At 43.1% G+C, this 24,700-nt stretch overlaps 1 protein-coding gene across 29 annotated transcripts in view; it reads left to right on the top strand.

Moving 5' to 3' along the window:
• Nucleotides 1-24,700, top strand: part of TCF7L2 (transcription factor 7 like 2) — a 110,419-nt gene that overhangs the window by 45,971 nt on the left and 39,748 nt on the right. For all 29 annotated transcript variants that reach the window (XM_053450859.1, XM_053450860.1, XM_053450868.1 and 26 more), the window contains one exon: nt 6,692-6,793. In XM_053450859.1, coding sequence (XP_053306834.1) covers nt 6,692-6,793 — 102 coding nt within the window. The remainder of the gene's footprint in view (nt 1-6,691; nt 6,794-24,700) is intronic.

A 24,700-nucleotide genomic window follows, 5' to 3' on the forward strand; every position in this document is an offset into this window, starting at 1 on the left:
TTCCGGACTTCAGATGCTTCCCACCGTCTATTTTTCCACAAATACCGCGTTCTGGAAGCCGTTTCATTCATTAAATAACTTCAGAGCAGCCAGTTCTTTATTATGAAACCATAATAGCGTCCAACGCATCGCGGGGCAACTTACCCCGGGGCAACTTACATTATTACCCGCAGAACGAGGGCCCCAGACCTGGCTTCCTTTATCTTGTATTCGTTTATTTGAAGTGTTATAGATGTGAATGCGGGCATTTTATATTTAATTATTACTCCTGGAATATAACCCCGAATCGGTGCGAGGTTCCCTTTAACGTATAGCAGAAAGCCACAGAAATTCCTACCAGGCAGCATTTTTACATTAAATTTAAAATGTGTTCTACATTTTTGGTAAAAACAACATTTTTTGAAATTACCAAAATACTTTTTTTAAAAAAAAAAAAAAAAAAAAGCTCAAAATAAGAAAGTATGTTTCTGAGAAAATGTTTTTTTTTTCTCCTCCCCGCGATCCACGATTGCGCTGAATTATTAATGTGCAAAGATATAACGCCTCGCTCTGCTACGGAGCTGAAGATCGATAGACGCGTGATAAAGCAATTTGTTATTACGCCTCGTTATTACAAATCTGTCAAAGAGTTTCTCGGATCGCACGGAGCGTCCGGCGCCGATTCCAATATCAATATCAAAAATGGTTTTTGGCCGTTCTGCTCTTTTTTGTTGCGTTTTGTTGACTTCTAGTAAACTTCGCACCGGAGTTCCGGCGGTTGTCTGTCTTCTCTGCGCTGCTTCGCTGCAGACTATGGTTTCAGAGCTCAGTGAATACGATGGTTTGGCCCCCGGGGGCTCTGAAGCCTGACGCCTGTCCGTATCCCCAGGTTTACTGTCCTGCTTCTGGCATTTTACGCTTTCCATCCATTTTTTGTACCTTATTAACCCTTTCAGTTCAGGGGCCCAGACCCCCCACACACACTGGATCTGATTGTGGCCCCCTGTCTGTAGCAGAAGCCGTTTGCCCCTCTAGTGAACTGGGGTTACGCGTTGAACGTCTTCAATATCCGTAGTATAAATTGTAATCACATTTGTCATAATTTCGTATTTTTTTCTTTTTCTGGCACTTTTTTTTATCCATCTCTCTTATCTCCCCGGCCGCCTCAGTACCAGACTTCTTAATGTCTGCTCCCCGGCGGATCTCTAGTCTGACCCCTCCCTGCTCACTCATTATTTGGGATAAGAAATGCCGAAATTCAGCACATTAGCCCGCCAGGCCCCAGTGAGCTGGGAGATGAGATTTAACCCTTTAGGTGTAGCTGTCCGAACGCGGCATTGTACACCTTCTGCTGCGGGGGGGGGGGTTCAAGAGGGATGACGGGGAGCGATTTGGCCACAAAATATCATTGATAACGCTTCAGATGTCTGGAAGGCAGCCTTGATCCGTCTGCTTGTACGTCGTATTCCGCTATGCTCCCGGTTGCTTGGTAACAACAAATAATAAACCACCTTGATGATCCATGTTTAACAACAAGAGCGCACTTCACGCACTTCACGGTTGACCGTTGCTTGTACCCCCCCTCCCCCTCCTCATTACGTTTTGGAACCTGTTTTTTTTTTTTTCACCTGGTTAATATTTGGGGGTTTTGATGCTCGGTGGCCAGGCCAGGATCCAGTATTTTGGATGTTTTGATGACCCACTGATAATGTAATGATGATGTCATAATGTTATCATTTTGATGTCATAAAGAAGAGATGAAAACAAAGTTTTAAAAACGCTATTTTACATATTATTAAAATCTTTTAAGATGTTTTGATGATCCACTGATGATGTCATGATGATGTCATAATGTTATCATTGTAATGTCATGAAGAAAATATAAAAAAAGATTTCATATTAGGATCTGTTCAGATGTTTCGATGGTCCCCTGGTGATGTAATGATTATGTCATGTAGTCCTAATGATGATGTAATAAAGAAAAGAATGAAACGTGGTATTTTGTGGCTAAACCGCTCCCCATCATCCTTCCTAAACCTTTTCATGGACGTGTTCTCACACCGTGACCCGCAGCAGCGTGAATACCGGCAAAGTAACTGCTTCATTAATCATCGACGTCGTACGATGAACTGTTTGGTTTCCCCAAAACCCTTCGCAAACCTGACATGAAATATATCCACTTTGATTCATTTTTTGCTTTTGCTGAGGAAGAGGCCAGTTTTATATTCAGAGTAATTCTAGAATTCTCATCGCTTCCGTCCAGGTCTTATCCGGGTCTTTGCTGCTAACTACAGAGAGTTTTACTCATTTTAAACCCGCACCGGCTATCCTATAGAAAAAACAAATGATTTTAAATATATATCAGTATCACTAACTGAAAAATCAGATGGAATTAAATGTAATTTACTGAGAGGGTGGTAGATAAGTGGAAGAGCCTCCCAGCAGTGGTAGAGGGTAATACAGTGAGGGGATTAAACACGCATGGGATAGACATACGGCTCCTGAATCTAAGACGAGACCAACGACTGATCAAGGTTTGAGTCTTTACAGCAGGAGAAACGGGCGACTAGACGGGGGCCAGATGGGGCCGATCTGCCGGCAGGTCCTGGGTTTCTAATCTCATACAATCTATGATGATATATAATGAAGGGCCGGCCCTGGTAAGTTCCTCCTGCACCTGGCCCTGCATAATGTATAGTTCAAAAAAATCGAATGCATGTTTTCAACAAATGGAAATGATTTAATTATTAACCCTTCCTGGATATAATTAAGGTCGACTCTCATGCAAAACCCCCTGAAAAGAGGAAGCTGACCAAAGTACATTAATTTAATACAAAAAAACTTAAGCCGCCCCCCGCTTGTCATAAAGTATCGCTTCTGAGTTGTTGACTTTGGGCTGATAGTTTTTCGATTTCCACGGAGAAACCCGATCGTTCCCAAGCAGCTCCCGGAAATGAGTGAATACGTCGTCTTCTGGGCTTGGGGTTAAGGGGGCAGATCCCTTAATTATAATGAAACAAGACGGCTAGTACGGCGGCCCCCCTAACGCTAGTACATCAGCTTTCATTCGAAAAAACATTGACGTTTCCAAACTTCTTTGCAGGAAGAACTGGTTTTGTTTTATTAGATTTGGCAGAAGCCCATGCGCAGCCACACCGCAGCTTCACTATTAGAATAATACAAGTATGTTGTACAGCACCGCGGCATATGATGGCGCTACATAAATCAATAAATCATAATAATAAAAGGAGGCTAGCGGATTTCCTTGGTAGTTCCTTCCGAGTGTCCCTGTTTAGTTTGGCTAGTCCCTCTTTGGGTCCCAGCCCCCCCCTTCTCCCCCGATGCCAAAAAAATATACTTTTCAATTAAAGCAGATCTGCTCCAAAATGACTCCTGACATTCAAGGGAAAAAACTGTCACATTTCATGTTCTAAAAATTAAAATTAACTAAAATTTAAAGAATGAAAATTAAATCAAGCATTTGTTTATACAGATATTAGAACTGATAGTATTAAATACCCATTGTTATCCTGTAATGCGCTGTATCCAAGAGCCACCATCTCACTGCCCCGTCACAGGGTATAAATCGCCCGTCGCCCTGAGATATCTGTGATAATAGCGTTATGGAGGGACCTGCGCGGCTGGAAACAATCTCTAGCGCTAGAGGCTCCTGCGCCGCCCGCTAAAACAACGCGGGGAGAGAACAGGAAGCAGGCTTACAACTTCCTGCTCGGCCTGACGGAAGGGAGAGAACAGGAAGCGGCTTCCAACTTCCTGCTCGGGCTGACGGAAGGGAGAGAACAGGAAGCGGCTTCCAACTTCCCGCTTGGGCTGGCCAATGGGATTCCGATGCCTCCTGCACTGAGGGATCATGGGAAACAGAGGGCAATACGCATTAAATGCCCCCCTATTTGTTTATTGGCCAGAATAAATATAAAATTGTAACATTCAATAATAGAAAATTACATAAAAATAATAGTAAAACCCAGGAAGCTGCCAAATTCAGTTATGGTTTTAATTAAAATGCAGCAGTTCCTCGTTAATAAAGTAACATTACTCCAAAAAAACGTTTCCTTGCCCCATGATTCTTACCTCTCAGTAAACTTACCCTTCTACCTATTTATCTGACATTTACCCCGTTTTAATCTTCATGTAAAGGTAAATCTGGTAACAATAAGTAATATTGTAATCTCCCTTCTTTAAACATCTGGTTTCATTATCCTTCTGGAATTAAATATTCAGGGTGTGGGGCAGATCCGGAAACAAACTTTCTAAGCCGCGTTTTCCCTAAGAGAGATATCTGAGCCGCAGCAAAAGGTGCGTCTTATTAAACGTTTTAACGCTGCGGGGTATAAGTTGTAATAACGAAGAATGACTTCTGCCCCAGAAACCTTTTATTGTTTTTATTTTTATACCATGTGAGTTTTGTGCATCTTACGATACGTTATTGAAAGGAAAGAAATACGAAATAAAATTTCTTTAAATATTTCTCTTTCTTTCTTTAATAATATTATTATTATGACAAATAGTGGAAAGTTTATAATTATTATTATTTATTGATTTATATAGCGCCATCACTTTCCGTAGCGCTGTATTGTGAAACATTTTGGAGTGATCTTGGGATGAATGGGCATCCATTCTCAGGGTCTCTGGGTGGCCCGGGTATGATGGGTATGACCATTCATTTGGTCGGCCACTGTCTGCTTCATGTGCTGGGTGGATCTTGTGTTTTTCTTGGGTTAAAATACTTGCTACTTTTTAGCAGTGCTTATAAGAGTAAATACACCACCGTTCAAAAGTTTGGGGTCACTGAGAAATTCCCTTTTTTTTAGTGGGGGGGGGCAAATGTCCATTAAAATAAATCCTTCACAGACGGGGTTAATGTTGTAAATAATGTTGTAGCTAGAAACGGCTGATTTTTAATGGAATCTCTTCATATGAGTATGAGTTTATCACTCCCATCACTCCTGTGTTCCAATGGCCCTTTATCACTCCCATCACTCCTGTGTTCCAATGGCCCTTTATCACTCCCATCACTCCTGTGTTCCAATGGCCCTTTATCACTCCCATCACTCCTGTGTTCCAATGGCCCTTTATCACTCCCATCACTCCTGTGTCCCAATGGCCCTTTATCACTCCCATCACTCCTGTGTTCCAATGGCCCTTTATCACTCCCACCACTCCTGGGTTCCAATGGCCCTTTATCACTCCCATCACTCCTGTGTTCCAATGGCCCTTTATCACTCCCATCACTCCTGGGTTCCAATGGCACGTTGTGTTCGCTGATCCAAGTTTAAGTTTAAAAGGATAATTGATGGTTAGAAATGTTTTGTAATTAAGTTACAGACAGAAATGTCCTTGATTTCCATGAAATCAGCTTGAGTGACCCCAAACTTTTGAACAGTCATGTATATAGATAGATAGATGGATAGATAGATGGATAGTAGATAGAGATATAGATAGGTAGATGGGGTTGATTGTTGGGATTCGTGGAAGTTCTATAGAAAGTTAATGGGTTTCCCCCAGAAATGTATCAGTAAAATTCTCGTACTTTGTCTCCTGATTCTTATGGATTATCATTCACTCCGTATCGAGCCGGTTGTTGGCACCCACCGGGTACGTTGAGTTGGTGGCAGTTACACCTTTGAGAATTGCCACGGCAGTGACGGGGGGTGGGAGTTTTTGACGTTTGAATGTATAGACCGGCATCGAGCGCCGTGCGGCCCTCAGGGGCATCTGGATTCGTTTAGCTCGCGCGGCAGTGGGGTCTGAGTCTCATTTCCGCAAACCAGTAACGTTATATAGCCGGCGATGCCGTCCTCATGTAATTGGAAATCGCGCTCGCTGGAGACGCTCGGCGTTGAAATGCAGACTCGTAAAAAATCTGCGGTTGGGGCAGCCCGTGGTGATGGGATTTGGCAGACAATGAGGCTTTTATGTTAAGTAAGAAATATTAACTACCTCGCGTAGATTATATTATAGGCACCCTCGGCCGCGGGTCTGGCGTCTTCTGGCCAAACGTCTCCTCCTGGACACCGTCTCGGGCCCGGCGGACCTATACGGGCGGAGATTAACCCTGCCAGTGCCAGATTGGCGCTAAAGAGTTTAGATGAAACAATTGATAATTGTTGCTGATTGGTTCAGGCAGCCTTTGTAAGGGGTGGGCGGAGAGAGAACCTTGAGACCAGAAATTGATCAGATAATGCTGGCTCTGCCACAGGCTGCCACCCATCTCAGCTTCTCTGTGATGAACCAAATATTTCTACCGATCGCCCAAAAAAATCACAAACTTTTTAGTTTTGATTCATTTTCTTGTTTTAATAAAGGGAAATAATTCTGCTAAAAGCGTTGAAATTGACCCTTTAATGCCAGGAACGACTTTGTTGGCCGATAAAAGTTAAACTTTGTATTCTGTGGATGCTCTGCTGCGTGACCTAACCCTACGCTTAACATATCACACCCTTCACGCGTGTTTTAAACATGTCCTTTGCACCCTGCATGTGCTTTATTTAATCTGCCTCCCAGTGCTGTTTTAACCATCTGCGTGCCAGAGGGATTTAAAAGCTCCGCTCACCTTATTGCAACTTTTTGGGCAAAAAAATATATTTTTGGGGTTGTTTTTTTTTTTAGCCTTTTTTTTTATTGCCTTCTAAACACCTGTTTTTTGTCTCTTTCCTCTCCTCTCCATTTCTTTGTGTGCTTCTCCATCCAGTACCTTCAGATGAAATGGCCCCTGATCGATATGCAAGCAGGCAGCCTGCAGAGCCGACAAGCAATGAAGGACGCGAGGTCTCCATCTCCCGGACACGTCGTCGTAAGTAACACCCTTTACGCAGAGAATCAGAGCGCTCGTTGGGTTTGTGTTTGTGTCTCACCGTCAGACGCTTGCCGAAAGGTCTCTCGATGCGCCGAGGTGGACCCCCGTAGCTGGAGAATTTGGCTTTGGATGCCCCAAAAACGCCTGGCCCTCTCGAACTTCGTTTCTAATCCCGTAGGGAACGAGACTCCAATAACACCAAGCCGCATAAACCCAAACACCGCGTCTCTCTCTAACGTCTCAGGGCTTTATTGCGCCCGCAAATAATTTAATATATCGCATGGCCTGAGATACTTCTTAAAATGACGGCATCCAGAGCCAAATTCTAGAGAACATCTCATTCATTTTGTGTCTTTCTATAAACATTCGTTTAGAACGGAATTCTATTTAAGATGTTGGGGAAACTTTATTTACGGAATTCCAATATTTATTACTATGGCAGGAGGTCACTTTATTAAATATAAAAAAATAGCCATTGAAATGAATAGTCGTTATTATCATATTGAATTCAGAATGTTGGTTATCTCACTCTGTATGTGTAGAAGTGGGTGTTTTTTGGACACATTGTATATATATTCGTTAAATACGTATAAGTCGACTCCAGTTCCGTCACGGTTGGCGTTTATACCTTCTCCGGTTGAGTCGGTTGGCCCCAGCACATGCGTTAAGCAAAACACTGTTAAGGATTTACATTATTGAGCTTCATCATAAAAAAAAAGAGCCACGGATAGAATAAAGAATTAATGTCGGAAACCCGGAACTCGTCGTTTTTTTTTTTTACTTTATTAAAAAAGTCCCAAATAAATTAGATGTTTGGGTAAAGTTATAGTACAAAAAACAGGATTTTAGTTAAAAATGTCTCTGTCCATCGTTCTGTCCACTTTCCTATTTCTCAAGGCCAGCTCGGCCCTCCTCACAGGAGATAACACTTATAATACAATGTTATTATACTGCGGAACCCCCCTTGTGGGATGCGGCCAGGTCTACCTGAGTTGGTGGTCCGGCTGAGGTCACCGGTGGTCCCACTGCCGCTGGTGGCCATTGTCGATGATGTTGGTGGGCGCTCTCGCTGACGTCGCAGGCGTTCCCACCAACGTTAGTGAGTGTTCCTCCTGATGTGGGGACCCCGCTCACTCAACCCGTACGATATGGGTGTTGACCCGGAGAAGCGGCGCTTCTTCCGGAGTTTCCATTTATGCCAATAACTTAACCCTAGAGCTGCTACTACCAATAAGTAGTTGGTTAATAAGCGTAGTTCCCGGTGCTGCGAGCCAACTAGTGACGCTTCTAGTTACAGAGGGCAGAGGTGGAGGACCTTGGAGTAAAAATTAATATCCCTTATACACGACACATGGGACTGAATTTGAAGTTCTTTTAGTGAAACGATCGGTTTTGATACAGTTTAGAACATTCGATAATTGTGTTCTTGTCACTTTTAAGATTCCGTCCTCTTTCCGGCTGATTTTGTAACTCCAGCTTTCAGATCTTCAGTCTGGGAAGAACATGTTAAAAAAAAAACAAAAAAAGGACCCCCCCCCCAAACAAACTAAAATCCAGGAAGCGATGTCGTCACGGGGGACTAAACGTTGATTATGTTGGGTTTGCCGTCTCCGAGTGAAGCCCCCCCGACATGTTTTGGTGGCCTCATGTTGAAGACCTTTTTTTTTGTTTGTATTTAAATATGGCCTCTTGTTCTTTATGGAGCCTTCCTCTCAATTTGTTACCTAGAGCGGGGTCCTCCAAGCCGCCTAAAAAGAGGCCGAGAATAGAATGACCCCATTATGATGCAAATCTGCTTCTGGCCAAATAACTCCACAGCAGGTGATCGGCTGCGGAGCCCAAAGCAGCCACAAGATCGCTCGTTAGAAACGTTTCCCCATAACGGCGACAGCCTTCGCTACCAACACAATCCGTAATTAAGCGGTAATGATGGTCGGTGAGGGCATTCCGTGGCCGTTAATGACCGAGCTCTGGGGGCTGAGGACTCAGCAGGCCAAGCTGATCATTAAAATTAGGCCTAAAACCAGTCATTTTCACCCGAGCTGCACGGCAGAGAGCAGAACCTTCACCCCGAGGAGGTCTTTTTTTGAAGGATTTTATCACAAACCTTTGGGCATTTTTCAACATTTCCAGCCATCTGATACGAGTGTAATTGCAATAAGGCACTCTAATTGTTGACATACATATTTAAGGTGAAAGAGGAGGGGGCCGCAGTCCTTGTTAGGAGACAAATTAGGGTGTGAGGTCAGCGATAGATCCTAATTATTAAAGGAACCCTTTTTCCGTTGTTGAAGTTGGCGAGGACACGGCGGGGTCTGGGTATCACGCGCGTGCGGGGGGCTGTCACGCATCGAGCTGATTGTTTTCTCACGTTAGTGCCCTAAACACGGCCCTAAGAAGCAGGCGCTTAAAAATATATATACATTCCTCCTGAGGGTCGCTCCAGAAGGGTAACATTTTAACAAAAGATACATTTAACGTGAAACATTTTATCATCATCTTAGCGTTATGAATATGGAGTTTGTCTGACGCCCTCCTGTATTCCGAATAAAAAAGAATGCGCGTGAAAGGCGATGTACCCGGGGCAACCCAAAACGGACTCTAATGGGCATTAAATATTGTTTGGGGCAGTAGTGTCCTTTAAAATATACATTATAGCAGAAAAAGGCTTACTGTATACAGTAATAACCCCCAGCGCTGTATACAATAATATAACCCCCAGCGCTGTATACAGTAATATAACCCCCCAGCGCTGTATACAGTAATATAACCCCAGCGCTGTATACAGTAATATAACCCCCCAGCGTTGTATACAATAATATAACCCCCAGCACTGTATACAGTAATATAACCCCCCAGCGCTGTATACAGTAATATAACCCCCAGCGCTGTATACAGTAATATAACCCCCCAGCGCTGTATACAGTAATATAACCCCCAGCGCTGTATTCAGTAATATAACCCCCAGCGCTGTATACAGTAATATAACCCCAGCACTGTATACAGTAATATAACCCCCAGCGCTGTATTCAGTAATATAACCCCCAGCGCTGTATACAGTAATATAACCCCCAGCACTGTATACAGTAATATAACCCCAGCGCTGTATACAGTAATATAACCCCCAGCGCTGTATACAGTAATATAACCCCCCAGCGCTATATACCGTATTATAACCCCCCAGCGCTGTATACAGTAATATAACCCCCAGCGCTGTATACAGTAATATAACCCCCCAGCGCTGTATACAGTAATATAACCCCCCAGCACTGTATACAGTAATATAACCCCCCAGCGCTGTATACAGTAATAACCCCCAGCGCTGTATACAGTAATATAATCCCCCAGCGCTGTATACAGTAATATAACCCTCAGCGCTGTATACAGTAATAACCCCCCAGCGCTGTATACAGTAATATAACCCCCAGCTCTGTATACAGTAATATAACCCCCAGCGCTGTATACAGTAATATAACCCCTAGCGCTGTGTACAGTAATATAACCCCCAGCGCTGTATTCAGTAATATAACCCCCAGCGCTGTATACAGTAATATCGGCTTTTTTTTATCACATTTTGCCCCAATAAACCCCCTTTATCTGCAGACCTGGAGCCGCCGTTGCTGTCAGTCATGTGATATTTTGGGTGACTTCCCCGGCTCAGACACCACACTGAGCTGATGCTTTATGGCGATGCTAATAAAGTCCGTTCCTCCATAGACTTTCATTAGTTAGAGAGTCTGATTAGGGTAATTAAGACTGAGCCATTCTATTGTTCCCCACAGGCAGTATGATAAGGAGTCGGGTCGTTTAGTAGATCGGGGATCTGATAACAGAGCGAGAATCATACAGTTGGTCCGGAGAGACTGTGATTGTAACTTCACCCTCGTAGCGAGCTTCCTTCGAAGTAGAACAGTCAAAAAATATAAATATAAAAGGCGACATAAATCCATAATGTGATAGGAATCAGAAATGCTGAACATTCTCCTTTAAGAAATTAATAAAAACAGATTTTGCACAATTCTGACTGCAGCCCCGTGTCAGAGATCCTTCAATTATGTAAAACCAAGAATTCTTTCTTGAATCTGAATACGTCACGTTGTGAACATCACACGGCTGCTGTCGCTCGTCACGTAGATGGCGGTTATATTCGCTTGCATCATCGTGTGACCAAAACCTTTAAAAAAAACTGTATCCAAAGCAGCTCCTGGCCGCGTCCCAGCGATTGCCGCTGGCGTTAAATATTTATACTGGCAGATTAACTGCCGGCTGTTTTTTTTTTGTTATCCATTCAAGGATAAAGCCCCTATAAAATCTGGGAAGCGGAAAGTGGAGAACACAGAATTCTTCCAGTGTTCCTGTTTGTATTAACCCCTGAAGTTGTTATTTAAAATGATTCATATTTTGAGTAAGAAAATCAGTTTTTTTGTGTGTAGTGAATAGTGATAATAATATTAATAATAATAATAATTATGATTAATAATATATATTAAGGGTAGGGCATATACTGGAACTGTATACAGAAAACTCATATATATAAGAAAAATGCACCCTGCTACATGGAAAACATTAAAAGAAAATTATAAAAAAATAATAATAATAATAATAATTCAAATATAATATTATCATTAATATAAAAATGTTATAATATATATATATATATATGTCTGAGATCAAGAATTAAACTTTATATAACAAAATATTTTGAGGGTTTCTTTTCTGGCCTGTATTGTCTTTTTAGGGAAAATCTAAACATTATTTATTTTTTTTTAAGTTATTTTAGTTAAATACAGCTGATATAGGTCTGTCCATTCCAGGAGAAAGTGGAAAAGAAAAGAATAAATAAATAAATATATATATATATATATAGCATCTTGGATCTTAACCCTTGGCCGTCTGTATCTTTTTTTTCCTTTTTTGATGTATGTTTAACCCTTGTTTTCCCTGCTGCTCATAATATAGGTCCTTAGGGACTTTTATTCAATGGAAAGACCATAAAGCGGTTGCAACATTATAACAATCACAGCTAGATGTAAATCCCAGGCGCCTCGGAGCTGGGACCAAATAGTTATGGTTTGCGGGAAGAAGGCGGGGCTATCACAAGCCACACCCACGTATAAAAAATACGGACGACCTTGGTCACCCCGATTTCATCTATATCTATGTATTTAAAAACTAGATTAATGTAACGATTATTAAACGGGCAGTTAGCTGAGCAGGACCCCCCCTCTAAAAGGGGAATGAATATTAACGGCCACGGAAAAGAAATGGGGGGTGGGGAAAGGGGCAAATGCATATGGAGTTATTCTGCAGAAAGCCCCCCTGGACACCATGAAAATGTAAAGGAACCCCACAGCTGTCCTATGCATTAAAACGCCTTTAAAATAAAAAAAAATTGAAATTGCTTTTTTTCAAACCGTGAAATTTCGCCAATTTCTCTCCAGATTCCAAAATCCTCTCCGCGGTTTTTCTTGAAAGCTCCTTTTACGGATTTCTCCGCCTGAACCCTTAAATAAACTCGTATAAATTCTGTGTGCTCGGAGCTCGCGCTACTTTTTGGCCAAGTTGCAATATTATAAATCAGATGGCACCTCTTTCAGCGCCATTAGGTTTTTGGCAGCGGACGGAACGGAGCTTTCCTTCAGTCCTGACCCAGAGCTATAAATTAGGAGTTTAAGTTGAATAAGCGCGCTGACACTCGCACGGCGCGGACGCCGCTGCAGCTGTTTTAACTGCGGTAGAGAGGAAACACAATAGTAAGATCATGCGCGAGCTCACATCGCCGGCTGAAGGGTGCTGAAAAGCTCACGACTTCTGAATATTTGCTTCTGTCTGACTTCCTTAGACTCGCCGTCCTGCACGGTTTGCCGTCATTTAGACTTTTAATCTGCCTTCCCACTGCCGGAAGACCCTGTAAACGCCTTGAGTGGTCTTGACCGTCCTAGGGGGGGGGGATCACCTTTTATGTGGATAACTGTAGTAGTTTTTATGAGTCTGAACCCACAAAAGGCTTGTTTTACTTTTACTTTCAGGAATGTTTTTATTTAATAATAATCATAATAATTAGTATTATGTATAAATTATTATTATTTATATATTATTATTTATTTTTATTATTATTATGTATATATTAGTATTATTATTTATATATTATTTATTATTATAAACATTCTGGTGTGAATTTTTCTTTTATAATCCACTGAAGATCGGTTCGGTTTAATCCTTTTCCGTTTCCTCGGTTCTCGTGTTATTTTCATACTGAGGATTCCGCTTGTAACAGACGGACGGAGTGTCAGATCCTCTGTATCCATGAATGTAAATACAGAGATAATTTGTTGTTGTTTTTTCCCACTAGAAACATTTACCTGCCAATTAGACCCATCCGGCCCCCGTCTGGTCTCCCGTTTCTCCTGCTGTAACGACTCAAACCTTAATCAGTCATTGGACTCCTCTCAGGAGCCGTATGTCTATCCCATGCATGTTTAATCCCCTCGCTGTATTACCCTCTACCACCACTGCTGGGAGGCTGCGCCACGTATCTACCTCCCTCTCAATAAGCTAAAACGTCCTTACATTACATCTAAGTCTCTGACGCTCTCGCTTTGGATCATGGAATCTGAATAATGTTCCTGTAAAGTTATTTTGAGAGTGTTCTGGTTCTTAGAGGGTTAAACTCGTTGCTGGAGTTCTCGCTCGCTCCGTATAATGGAGGAATTCTCCGGCACAGAGCGAGGTCACAGAGAAATCACTGGGTGCCTCCTGCGTAGAGAGGGGGCCGAGCGTCGCGCATGTGATTTGGAGACACAGCCAACTTTCCTGGCCTGTTCCAAGCGGTGATGTAGGAGGCGCACGGCAGGAGCATAACGAAGGCTACAGGGCCGGCCCTGGGATGTTTGGCATTTTGTTTACATAAGAAGGGATCTCGTGATAGCGCCCCCTATGCAGCCGCCATGTTGGTTCCTTTATTCCGTTACTAGATTCTCCACGGAGCAATAACCTCAACGCATGCGCGATAAAACGCTGGATTCTCGAGTCTATGCCTTTTGAATAAACGCAATTTAGTTGTCTTCTGATTACAAACACGGCGTGTGAAGCAATCGCCGGGGGTTCCAGCCGCCAGCCATCGGGTTCCAGGCCCGACTTCATTCACTGTATGCGGCAGATGTAATAAAATGTAACGAGAACTAAAATCCTGCGTTCCCGTGATCTGAACGCAGCGCCACCCGCCGAATTACCCGGAAAACCCTCAAAACGCACTCATTGTGTTCATTTAAAAAGCTGAGCTCTGTGAGAATAAATGGGGGAGAAGCCATTATTATTATTTGTAATTTGAATCGTAATGTTTTATTTTGGCGTAAAATGTTTGGTTTTTTTGCCGTTAACCTCAGCAGATCTATCATAGACTATGAAAAAGCTCTGTTTTTCTGTTTCTATGGTGACAGCCTATCAGTGCCTGATTTCGTGTCACATGACACTTAAGTGTTCCCGGCAACAATAACTAACAACAGCCAGTCAGTAACAGAAAAGTGCTTCCATTGAACCCAGTGGGAGCTCTTATCGCGCATGGGCACGGAAGTCATAACAGACCCCTGAGCGATGAACACAGGGGGAAACGGGCATGGAATCCCTCTATGCAATTGGAAGGGGGACACCAAACAATTGAAAGGGACCACACAACTATTATATGCATTATATATATATTATTATTATAATATTAATTATTATTATTATATTAATATTTATAATAAGTGCATATGATGGATGGAGTTTTCCTTTAAGAGGATTAAGAGGACTTTTTTTTAACGCCAATATATAATTTTTTAACTCTTTATACACTTCATATATTGTATTTTATTTATCTCACTTCCAGCATCCTGCTAGTCCTAAAGTCCCAAACACGTCCTTTAACCCTTCCCTTACCCTTATAATGCCCCCGACTCACCCCCCCCAGATAAATGCCCAAAACAACAAATAAAAACCCAAATTGTTTTATCCTAATTCAAACTCCAGCGCGGCCGCCTCTAATCCTTATACCCCGCGGAGTGCGAGAAGGGATCCATACACTGTTTATTTACACGCTCTATTTAAAGTTCGGTTCAGGGTCACATGACGCGGGGACCTGGACATTTTGTTCCATACGTTCAGACACCAACATGACGAAACCCGACGTGCCTGTTTTGGGTAGTTTGTTAAGCTGTAAAAAGTTTGAAACGCACCAAATTTTACTTTCTGGAAGTTTGTTAAATATTTAAATATTTTATTAATGCTGCAACTTTACATAAAACCCCAAAAATGTTAAATATTACAACCAACCCACAAAATATATATAGAAAAACATAGAAAAATAATATAAAATCTAACAATTTATATATCATATATATATATATATACGTCGATAACCATATAATAGAATTTCTATTCTATATTATTTTGTATACATTTTTTAAGTAAAAAAATGTTTAGGTTTTAAAGACAGCAGAGATGCTCCAAGAAGAAATGAATATATATATAAAAGTATCAAAAAAAAAAAAAAGATGTTGCAGCCGTGCCATTAACCAATAGAGCATGAAAAAGGCGTTTTTTACAAATAAAAAGTTTTTTTTTAATTTTGGGTGGTATTAGTAGAAATCTAACAGGGCGGGGGGGGGGAATTTAGTGATGGTGCATACTGCTCTGGTGTTCGAAGAGTTAAAGAACAGAAATAAAGTATCACAGCCAGGACTGCAATTACAAGCATCGATCCCCTCGCCCCAGGTACCGCTGACACAGTAACCTGACTTTATTAGAAGCCGAAAGGCCACAGCGCTCAGGTCAGCCATCTTTAACCCCTACGTCGCGTCTCCGACCAATGGCGAGACAGCTTTTTGGTAAAGTTTTTTTTTTTTTTTATATAATTTGATTTTTGAAGAATTAACATTTTGTTGTTATTACATTTTTATTTTTCTCCTTTTTTGCCCCCCCCAAACTTCTGCTCTTTTGCCCCCCCCATCACATTTGAAGAAGGGACCCCTGAGGTCCTGAAAACGTCACTCTAATCATGCGCCATAATCGGTGCCCTCTACTGGTCGTCGACAGCAGTTACCACTTTTCACACATACATTAGATGGAGCTATAGAGTAGCAGCCGTTATCAGCCGCTTCTTACCCTCGGGTGGGGCATTTACTGGTTACTGCCCCGTTAGCCTCCACAAATGTGATATAATTTCCATTCTTTATCATTTTAGTATTAATATTTGTATTCCCACTAGTGAATTCTACCTAAAATACCCCAATAATCTATCAAAGTCCGAATGGTTACAATGTATCAGCAGAATTCATCCTCCTTTAACCCTTTACTCTCAAGGTGCTTAATGGGTTTAAAGTGACAGAATATGAATTAAATAAAACAGGATTTGATGCGTTTCCGTGCAGGGCTGGCTGAGGGTGATATGAGTTAGTCTGAAAGCAACTGGATCTTGGGTAGCAAAACTTCTGATACGGCCAGAAATTCCCAGAAGTCTTTCCCAGTATCTACTTCTCAAGAGACTCGGCACAGCAGAAAACATAGAAAAACGCGGTAACTGAAATGGTCTGAAAAAGGGTTTTTTTCCACCACCAAAAGCGATACTTAACACCAAGTTAAAAAAAATTCACATCACCTGCCGAGCCGCTAACGGGTTAATAAAGTATCAGCCGATCTTATTAGATTTTAAACAGTTAATCATTAAAATTAACAGCTGGTGGAAATAAAGAGTATTTTTAGAGACCGGATTTCTTTATCTTGGGGGCGTCCAGGTGAGAAAACCGCCGGTGAGGCAGGTGCCGGAGTCCCGAAAGTGCTAAAACTTTACAAACTCTCTCTGATATCTTCACCCGCCTCCGATACCATCCGCCATACCCCCCCAATACCCCTCACCCCCCCCCGCGCTCCTCTTCCTATCCCCTTTACCCCTCTTTCCTCCCATTTACCACGGTTTCCTCCCCCGATGCCCCTCTCTCCTCCTCCGATGCCCCTCTCTCCTCCCCTGATGCCCCTCTTTTCTAGGAGGTCAGAATGTTTGCTGGGTATGAGGGGATCGCAGGGTTCTACAGCCCTAAAAGCCCCGATAATGTGTATAGAAACAGCGGGAAACGGCTTTATAAATTAAACGGGGTAAATAATACCCCAATTGGGCATAAAGTCGCATAAAAAGCCCCGGCCACACCCTAATAACAAAGCTGCCCCATTTCAGCCATTCAAAGCATTGAAACGTGGCAAGTTCGTCTCTTAGAATGATGTGCTTCTGCTTTACTGTGGGTGTAGTGCATATGTGGAACAGCCTTCCAGCTGAGGTGGTAGTAGAGGAATGTAATACCTAGTAAGGTTTAAACAGACACTTGAATGATGATAACTCATAAATAAAATGATAATAATAATAATACATATTTATAATTTTATTTGTTTTATTATTAATAAAATAATTGAATTATGAATATTGTGGGGGGGGGGGGCGGGGTCTTATATTTAACCCAATAATTGCCAGTCGGCAGAAGGGTGCTTTGTACCACTTTAAAAGGTTTTGTGAACGTATTCCGGGTTTTTTTGCGCGTTCTTCGCGTGGTTTTAGTCCAGACTGGGATTCCCCGCTCCGGCCCAGTTCCATACCGGGACCCTCTTTACAGAAGACGCCTCCATTAACCCACAGAGCGCCCCTTACATTTCCAGCGCCGGCTCGTTAAGGTGTTTTGTTTGCTTTGCAGCGTCTGGTTTTATACATTTTTAATAAGAATTAGCCTTTTTATTCTTAAAAAGTAGACAGAAACAAACCCAATTTTTCCTCCCCGCCGCGGATCTCGCCGCTCGATCAGATGAAAGGATCTGCGCTTTTGGCGTTGTGTGTATTTCTCTTATTTCTCTTATTTTTTCCTGTAAAATACCTTCCTTTATGTTTTGTTGTATTTTTTTTTTTTATTCTGGGGTTTTCAGTCATTTTGCTAAATCCTCGCGTTCACTAAGAATATTTCATCAAAGTCGGAGCCGCGCGAGTAGCCGGGATGTTCGAGTAAAAGCTTCATCCAACTCTCATGGAGTAAATACTCGCTTCCCGCCAAAAAAACATGATTTAAAAAATATATAAAATCATTGAGCCGCCCGGCGCCCCCCCGGCAGCCTCTTATTGGCTGTGAATGAATCCGGCGACTCTCCAATAGGAGAAACAGAAACAAAGAGAAACGTAGAACCTCCCGGCAGATCGGCCCCAACCGGCCCCCGTCTACTCTGTCCATTTCTCCTGCTGTAAAGACTCAAACTTTACAGGGTCCGGTCACTGGATTATCTATACATTATACAGGGGCCGGGTCACTGATTTATCTATACATTATACAGGGGCCGGTCACTGATTTATCTATACATTATACAGGGGGCCGGTCACTGATTTATCTATACATTATACAGGGGCCGGTCACTGATTTATCTATACATTATACAGGGGCCGGTCACTGATTTATCTATACATTATACAGGGGCCGGTCACTGATTTATCTATACATTATACAGGGGCCGGTCACTGATTTATCTATACATTATACAGGGGCCGGCTCGCTGATTTATCTATACATTATACAGGGGCCGGTCACTGATTTATCTATACATTATACAGGGGGCCGGTGACTGATTTATCTATACATTATACAGGACCGGCTCGCTGATTTATCTATACATTATACAGGGGCCGGTCACTGATTTATCTATACATTATACAGGGGCGGTCACTGATTTATCTATACATTATACAGGGGCCGGTCACTGATTTATCTATACATTATACAGGTGGCCGGTCACTGATTTATCTATACATTATACAGGGGCCGGCTCGCTGATTTATCTATACATTATACAGGGGCCGGTCACTGATTTATCTATACATTATACAGGGGCCGGTCACTGATTTATCTATACATTATACAGGGGCCGGTCACTGATTTATCTATACATTATACAGGGGCCGGTCACTGATTTATCTATACATTATACAGGGGGCCGGTGACTGATTTATCTATACATTATACAGGACCGGCTCGCTGATTTATCTATACATTATACAGGGGCCGGTCACTGATTTATCTATACATTATACAGGGGCGGTCACTGATTTATCTATACATTATACAGGGGCCGGTCACTGATTTATCTATACATTATACAGGTGGCCGGTCACTGATTTATCTATACATTATACAGGGGCCGGCTCGCTGATTTATCTATACATTATACAGGGGCCGGTCACTGATTTATCTATACATTATACAGGGGGCCGGTGACTGATTTATCTATACATTATACCGGGGGCCGGTCACTGATTTATCTATACATTATACGGGGGCCGGTCACTGATTTATCTATACATTATACAGGACCGGCTCGCTGATTTATCTATACATTATACAGGGGCCGGTCACTGATTTATCTATACATTATACAGGGGCCAGTCACTGATTTATCTATACATTATACAGGACCGGCTCGCTGATTTATCTATACATTATACAGGGGTCAGCTCGCTGATTTATCTATACATTATACAGGGGGCCGGTCACTGACTTATCTATACATTATACAGGGGCCAGTCACTGACTTATCTATACATTATACAGGGGCCGGTCACTGATTTATCTATACATTATACAGGGGCCGGTCACTGATTTATCTATACATTATACAGGGTCCGGTCACTGATTCATCTATACATTATACAGGGGGCCGGTCACTGATTTATCTATACATTATACAGGGGCCGGTCACTGATTTATCTATACATTATACAGGGGCCGGCTCACTGATTTATCTATACATTATACAGGGGCGGCTGATGGTTTTGAAGCATTTTATCGGTACAGGGCTGAGCCGTTGCTGCGTCAGGAATATGTATAGAATAAACGTGTTTTCCCATTTGGTAAAATATATTAAATTGCTACATTTGGCACCGGGGGGGGTAATAAGGGGTATAAAGTATAATGCGGATGTTACAGGCTGCGGGGTCTCCGGCTGCCGCGTTATAAATCACAGCAGTCTCTCTTTCACCGGCTGCAAAGCCGGGAGCGTTTAATGTTCTCCCCAACAGGTGCCGCCCGCACGCCTCGCCGAAACCAGAGCCTCCGATTGGCTGCCATTACTGCGAACGCGCCAAACCCGCCTCCCCGCTCAGCTGTCAGAAGATTCCGTTTCATTCACGGGCTTCGCTCCGCTTCCCTTCCAGGAATCTCATTCATAACCGGCTTCAGGGGCCGGGGGGGCCGGGGGGGCCGGGGCGGGGGGGGTGCGTGAATCCGACCTGCGCAGCGGCGACGTACATCAGTATCGCGTCAATCACATCGCGTCGTCCCAGCAACGGCAGCAAAAACACCGACGCGTTTCCAACGAATGTAACAAATTACGCGTTTATTGCAACAAAATCGCAACGCGTTTTCCCTTTTGGGGTGATTAAAGGGGATTTCAGTATTTAGCAATAGGCTGTTTTTAATCACATACTTGGCTTCATTTTTAACCCTTCACTTGTTATCGGGGTGAGCACACCACGGCGCATCTGCCGTTTAACCCTTTGCAGCTAGATGAGCGGTGCGAGGGAAGCAGCACTGCCCTATACCGCAGCGCTGTACAACGTCCCTGACTTCATTAAAACCAGATGAGGAGTATCGCCCTCATATACCGCAGCGCTGTACAACGTCCCTGACTTCATTAAAACCAGATGAGGAGTATCGCCCTCATATACCGCAGCGCTGTACAACGTCCCTGACTTCATTAAAACCAGATGAGGAGTATCGCCCTCATATACCGCAGCGCTGTACAATGTCCTTCACTTCTTAAACACCAGACGAGGGGAGTAAATAGCGAATTTTGCCCCTCGAGTCCTCGACCCCCCCCTTATAAAGTTTAAAGCCCCCGAGGACAGGTGACTCCTCCTGTAATCCAACGCCTCTCTTTTGTAAGGACTTGGAGCTCTGCCACGAGACAGCTGAGAGGTGCAGAGAATGGAAAGAAGACAACGAAGGGAATTTCTTAGAAACCAAGCTCTCCATCGCCGCAGGGGATTCTGGGTAACCGCTTTCATTCAGCAAAAATCGGGGAAGCTCAGTTACAACAAGAGACCGAATCTAACACCAGAGAGTCAGAGACTGAGGTGGAACGGGAGGAAGTTTTACTTTACTGAGAGAGTGGTAGATAAGTGGAACAGCCTCCCAGCAGAAGAGGTAGAGGGTAATACAGTGAGGGGATTAAACATGCATGGGATAGACACACGGCTCCTGAATCTAAGACGAGACCAACGACTGATTAAGGTTTGAGTCGATCGCCTGGCGGGTTCTGAGTTTCATGTAAATGATGGAAGTGGGTTTTTTCGCCCCAGTGACTGCTCTGGAGATGTTATGGATAGACTCGAGTAACGGATAGCGTGTTAATAGAGGCCGCCGTGATATCCATCGTATGTCAGATGCGAAGTCCGCGGTCGGCCCCGAGCAGCGCAGAGCCGGCCGGATTGATTTCTTCTCCGCAGCTCCTCCGGCGAGTGAAAGCTTCGTTCCCGGTGATCGTAATCTGGTTTTTATTTGTTTAAAGAGCCCCCGGTCTCGCATGAGAGCGCCGGCTATTAGCAGGTGAGACGTTACGAGCCCCGTAGCTGCGGAACTCACTCGTCTTCTGAGTATTTGTAGTCTGGTTTTGTGACTTTTTCCTCCCCGCGTCGAGCTGCACGTTTCAGCCGCCCCGCGCCTCTTATGTTTGAGGCCTCTTGGAGCTGAGTCAAAAGACGACTCGGCCATCAAGAAGAAAGACCACAGACGTCTCTGTCCCGATCGCCGAGGGAGAAGGAGGAATGGCGGACGTCCCGCTGGCCCGAAATACATTTAGCATCAGGGTGCGCGGTGATGTCACAGTCATGGTGATGTCACGATCATCTCTAGTGTTTTTAGCGCCGGAAGGGATGATAACACGGAGACGACGCGCCACTCGCTGCCGGGGAACGCCGAGGAGATTATTAACTGCAACGAGAAAATAATACGCTGCACAATTCGATTTTTAATAACATCCCATTAATATCACTGAGAAAAGTAATAATTCGGCCCCCGGCGGCCCCCGTCTAGTCGCCCGTTTCTCCTGCTGTAACGACTCAAACCTTAATCAGTCGTTGGTCTCGTCTTAGATTCAGGAGCCGTATGTCTATCCCATGCGTGTTTAATACCCTCGCTGTATTACCCTCTACCACCTCTGCTGGGAGGCTGTTCCCCTTACCAACTACCCTTAAGCTTTTACATCCACGTTTGGAAGCAAGCGGGCATTCATTTAGAACCAAATGCACCGTATGTGATGAAATGTGACAAGGACCGTTGGAATAAATGTCTTTTACGCAGCGGCTCTTATCTTATCGTCTCCTGGCTAGTGGGGGACCGGTTTCTCGGATATCGTTCAGTTAACCCTTAATGTCTGCTGCAGTTTACACTTTTTCTTTCTTTGATTGTTTTTGTAGTTTTCCTGTAAAGTGCAGAAAATGATTAGAAACTTTGTAACTGTTTGAGAACAGCGGAGAACAACCCCCCCCGGCACACAAAGGGTTAGGAAGCAGATCAATTGGAGTAATTTGCAAGATGCTCAGTACCCGTGACCCCCGCGGCCCCTGACAATGAAGATGTCTCCGCGATGACAATAAGGCACTTTTAGCAGGGGCAGCGATGTGCGCTGGAGAGCGGCGAGCGCAGTCAGAGCACATTAACCACGCCGATCCCGTCCATCACATCGCCTCGTCCCGCGGCTCGCTGCCAACGCGGCTTGGTCTCTTCTAATGGTTACTATCCATCACCCCCCGAGCCTCTAAACGGAGATAAATTAACCCCGCGGACGCTCGGCTTAATGCCACCGCTCGGTCTAATTACCCCGTCGACGTCTCTATTTGGGATTCGGTGTCACTAATTGTCAGCTTCGGTGTCGCCGACCCCGCGTCCCGTTATTTGCGGCGGTCGCTAATGTTCAGTAAAACACACAAAAAAAAGAAACCAACCTGCAGGGACGCGACATTTAATTTTAGGTTTCTTTTCCCCGATAAGCAAACGGCGCTGAGATGCTGCGGAGATAAAAAGGATTTCCGAGAGCTCCAAAGAATCCAAATTCTATGAATTCTAATAAGAATAGCGGGCAAACGGGGGATTTAACCGTTTCACCGACAGGGGGCTTATGGTCTTCAGTAGCGCAACGCTTGGCTCCCTCCTTTGGCTACAAAAGAAGCTAAAAAGGCATTTCTAGGAAGCCCTGTAGAGGGGTTTAGGGATAAACGGGGGAGCCCTGACTTTATGTGCTGTTTGATGGGGGGGGGTTTGAGGGGGGCTTATATGATGTTTAAGGGAATGGAATCCGGCTTTTGTCTTAAGGAGCGGAGATACAAACAGTCGGGACGTAAACCGCCAGCGTAACGCCTCGTGTGCCTATAAACGGCGTACTAAGCAGATGCGCTCTTCCCTGCAGTTGGGGGTATCTATGATCCGTGGGGGGATTCCGCTGCAGTTGGGGGTATCTTTGATTTGTGGGGGGATTCCGCTGCAGTTGGGGGTATCTATGATCCGTGGGGGGATTCCGCTGCAGTTGGGGGTATCTATGATCCATGGGGGGATTCCGCTGCAGTTGGGGGTATCTTTGATTCGTGGGGGTATTCCGCTGCAGTTGGGGGTATCTTTGATTTGTGGGGGTATTCCGCTGCAGTTGGGGGTATCTTTGATCCATGGGGGTTTTTCCCCTCTTTTGTGGCCAGCGATATTATTATATCAGAGATTCGAATTAGTAATTTACGTTCTGTGTGATTCAGGAGTCAGTGCTTTTTGTTTTGAGAAAAAATTAACAATATCTAAAATTCAGTTATTTAAGTTTAAAAATATCTATATATATTAAATATTTACAATCTCCTAATTTTTATTGAGGGGTTTTCAAATATACAAAATCAGTGAAGTGTTACAGATCTATCAGTATCTCATCATCTAATTTTGATTGAAGGCATCAGTGGATATCTGTAGGTAGCGAGATAGTCAAAGCGCTTTAAAAATAGGGCAAAATATTGCGATTTTGGTTTATAAACCGAGACATTTTAAAGATTGTTGCGTAGTATAATATTTATATGACCAGAATCCTTTATTAATGTAACAATTGTATCAAACACCTTGTTTGTTTCCTTTTAAAGCTGAAAATGTATTATAGGATTTGCTTTCCTTACGCTTTACGTTCCAAGATATTCCAGAATGAGACTGATGAGCCCGGGGGCCATTAATATCATGAAATGCATTGCTACTACCTGGCAGCAAAAGGGTTAAACAACATAGGTAAATGCGTGCAAATAATTCATCGGCGGCGGCGGCGGAACCACATTTCGTGGAAGTACATGCGACCTCCGATTAATGAGCATCGTAGATTTTCTAGGAAAAAATACATTTAAAAAAATTAATAAATAAGAACAAAAAAAAAAAAAGAATTCCTCGCTAAAAAAACTTTTGTCAGATTATAAAAGCCCCCAATTAACCCTTTTTAATCAACCCGTAATGCAAACACTTTCGCTGCGCAGTGTTCCAGGTATTTTCACAAAAGCTGAAGCTCATAAAATGAGTGAAAATAAAAAAGAAAAGGGATTTTTTTTTTAAAGATTTAAATTCTGATTTTAATATTCATCTTTAATTTTTTTAACTCTTTATTTTTGTTTTAAATATATTAACAGGTCCTTATTTTTATTCATCTTCGTTGGTTTAAAATATTAAAATATATTCTTTATTCTTCGGAATGATGTTTATTGTTTGCCGTTTGCTTTTTTGTTTCCAGAGGGAAAGAAAATTAAATACAGAATTATCTCTATTAAAAAAAAAATCATTTTTTGGCAGGATGGGAACAGGAATATTTTTTTTTTCCGTTTATTTTTATTTCATACAT

This window comes from Spea bombifrons, chromosome 11 (genome assembly GCF_027358695.1).
Source record: "Spea bombifrons isolate aSpeBom1 chromosome 11, aSpeBom1.2.pri, whole genome shotgun sequence".
In the NCBI taxonomy this organism is placed as follows: Eukaryota; Metazoa; Chordata; class Amphibia; order Anura; family Pelobatidae; genus Spea; species Spea bombifrons.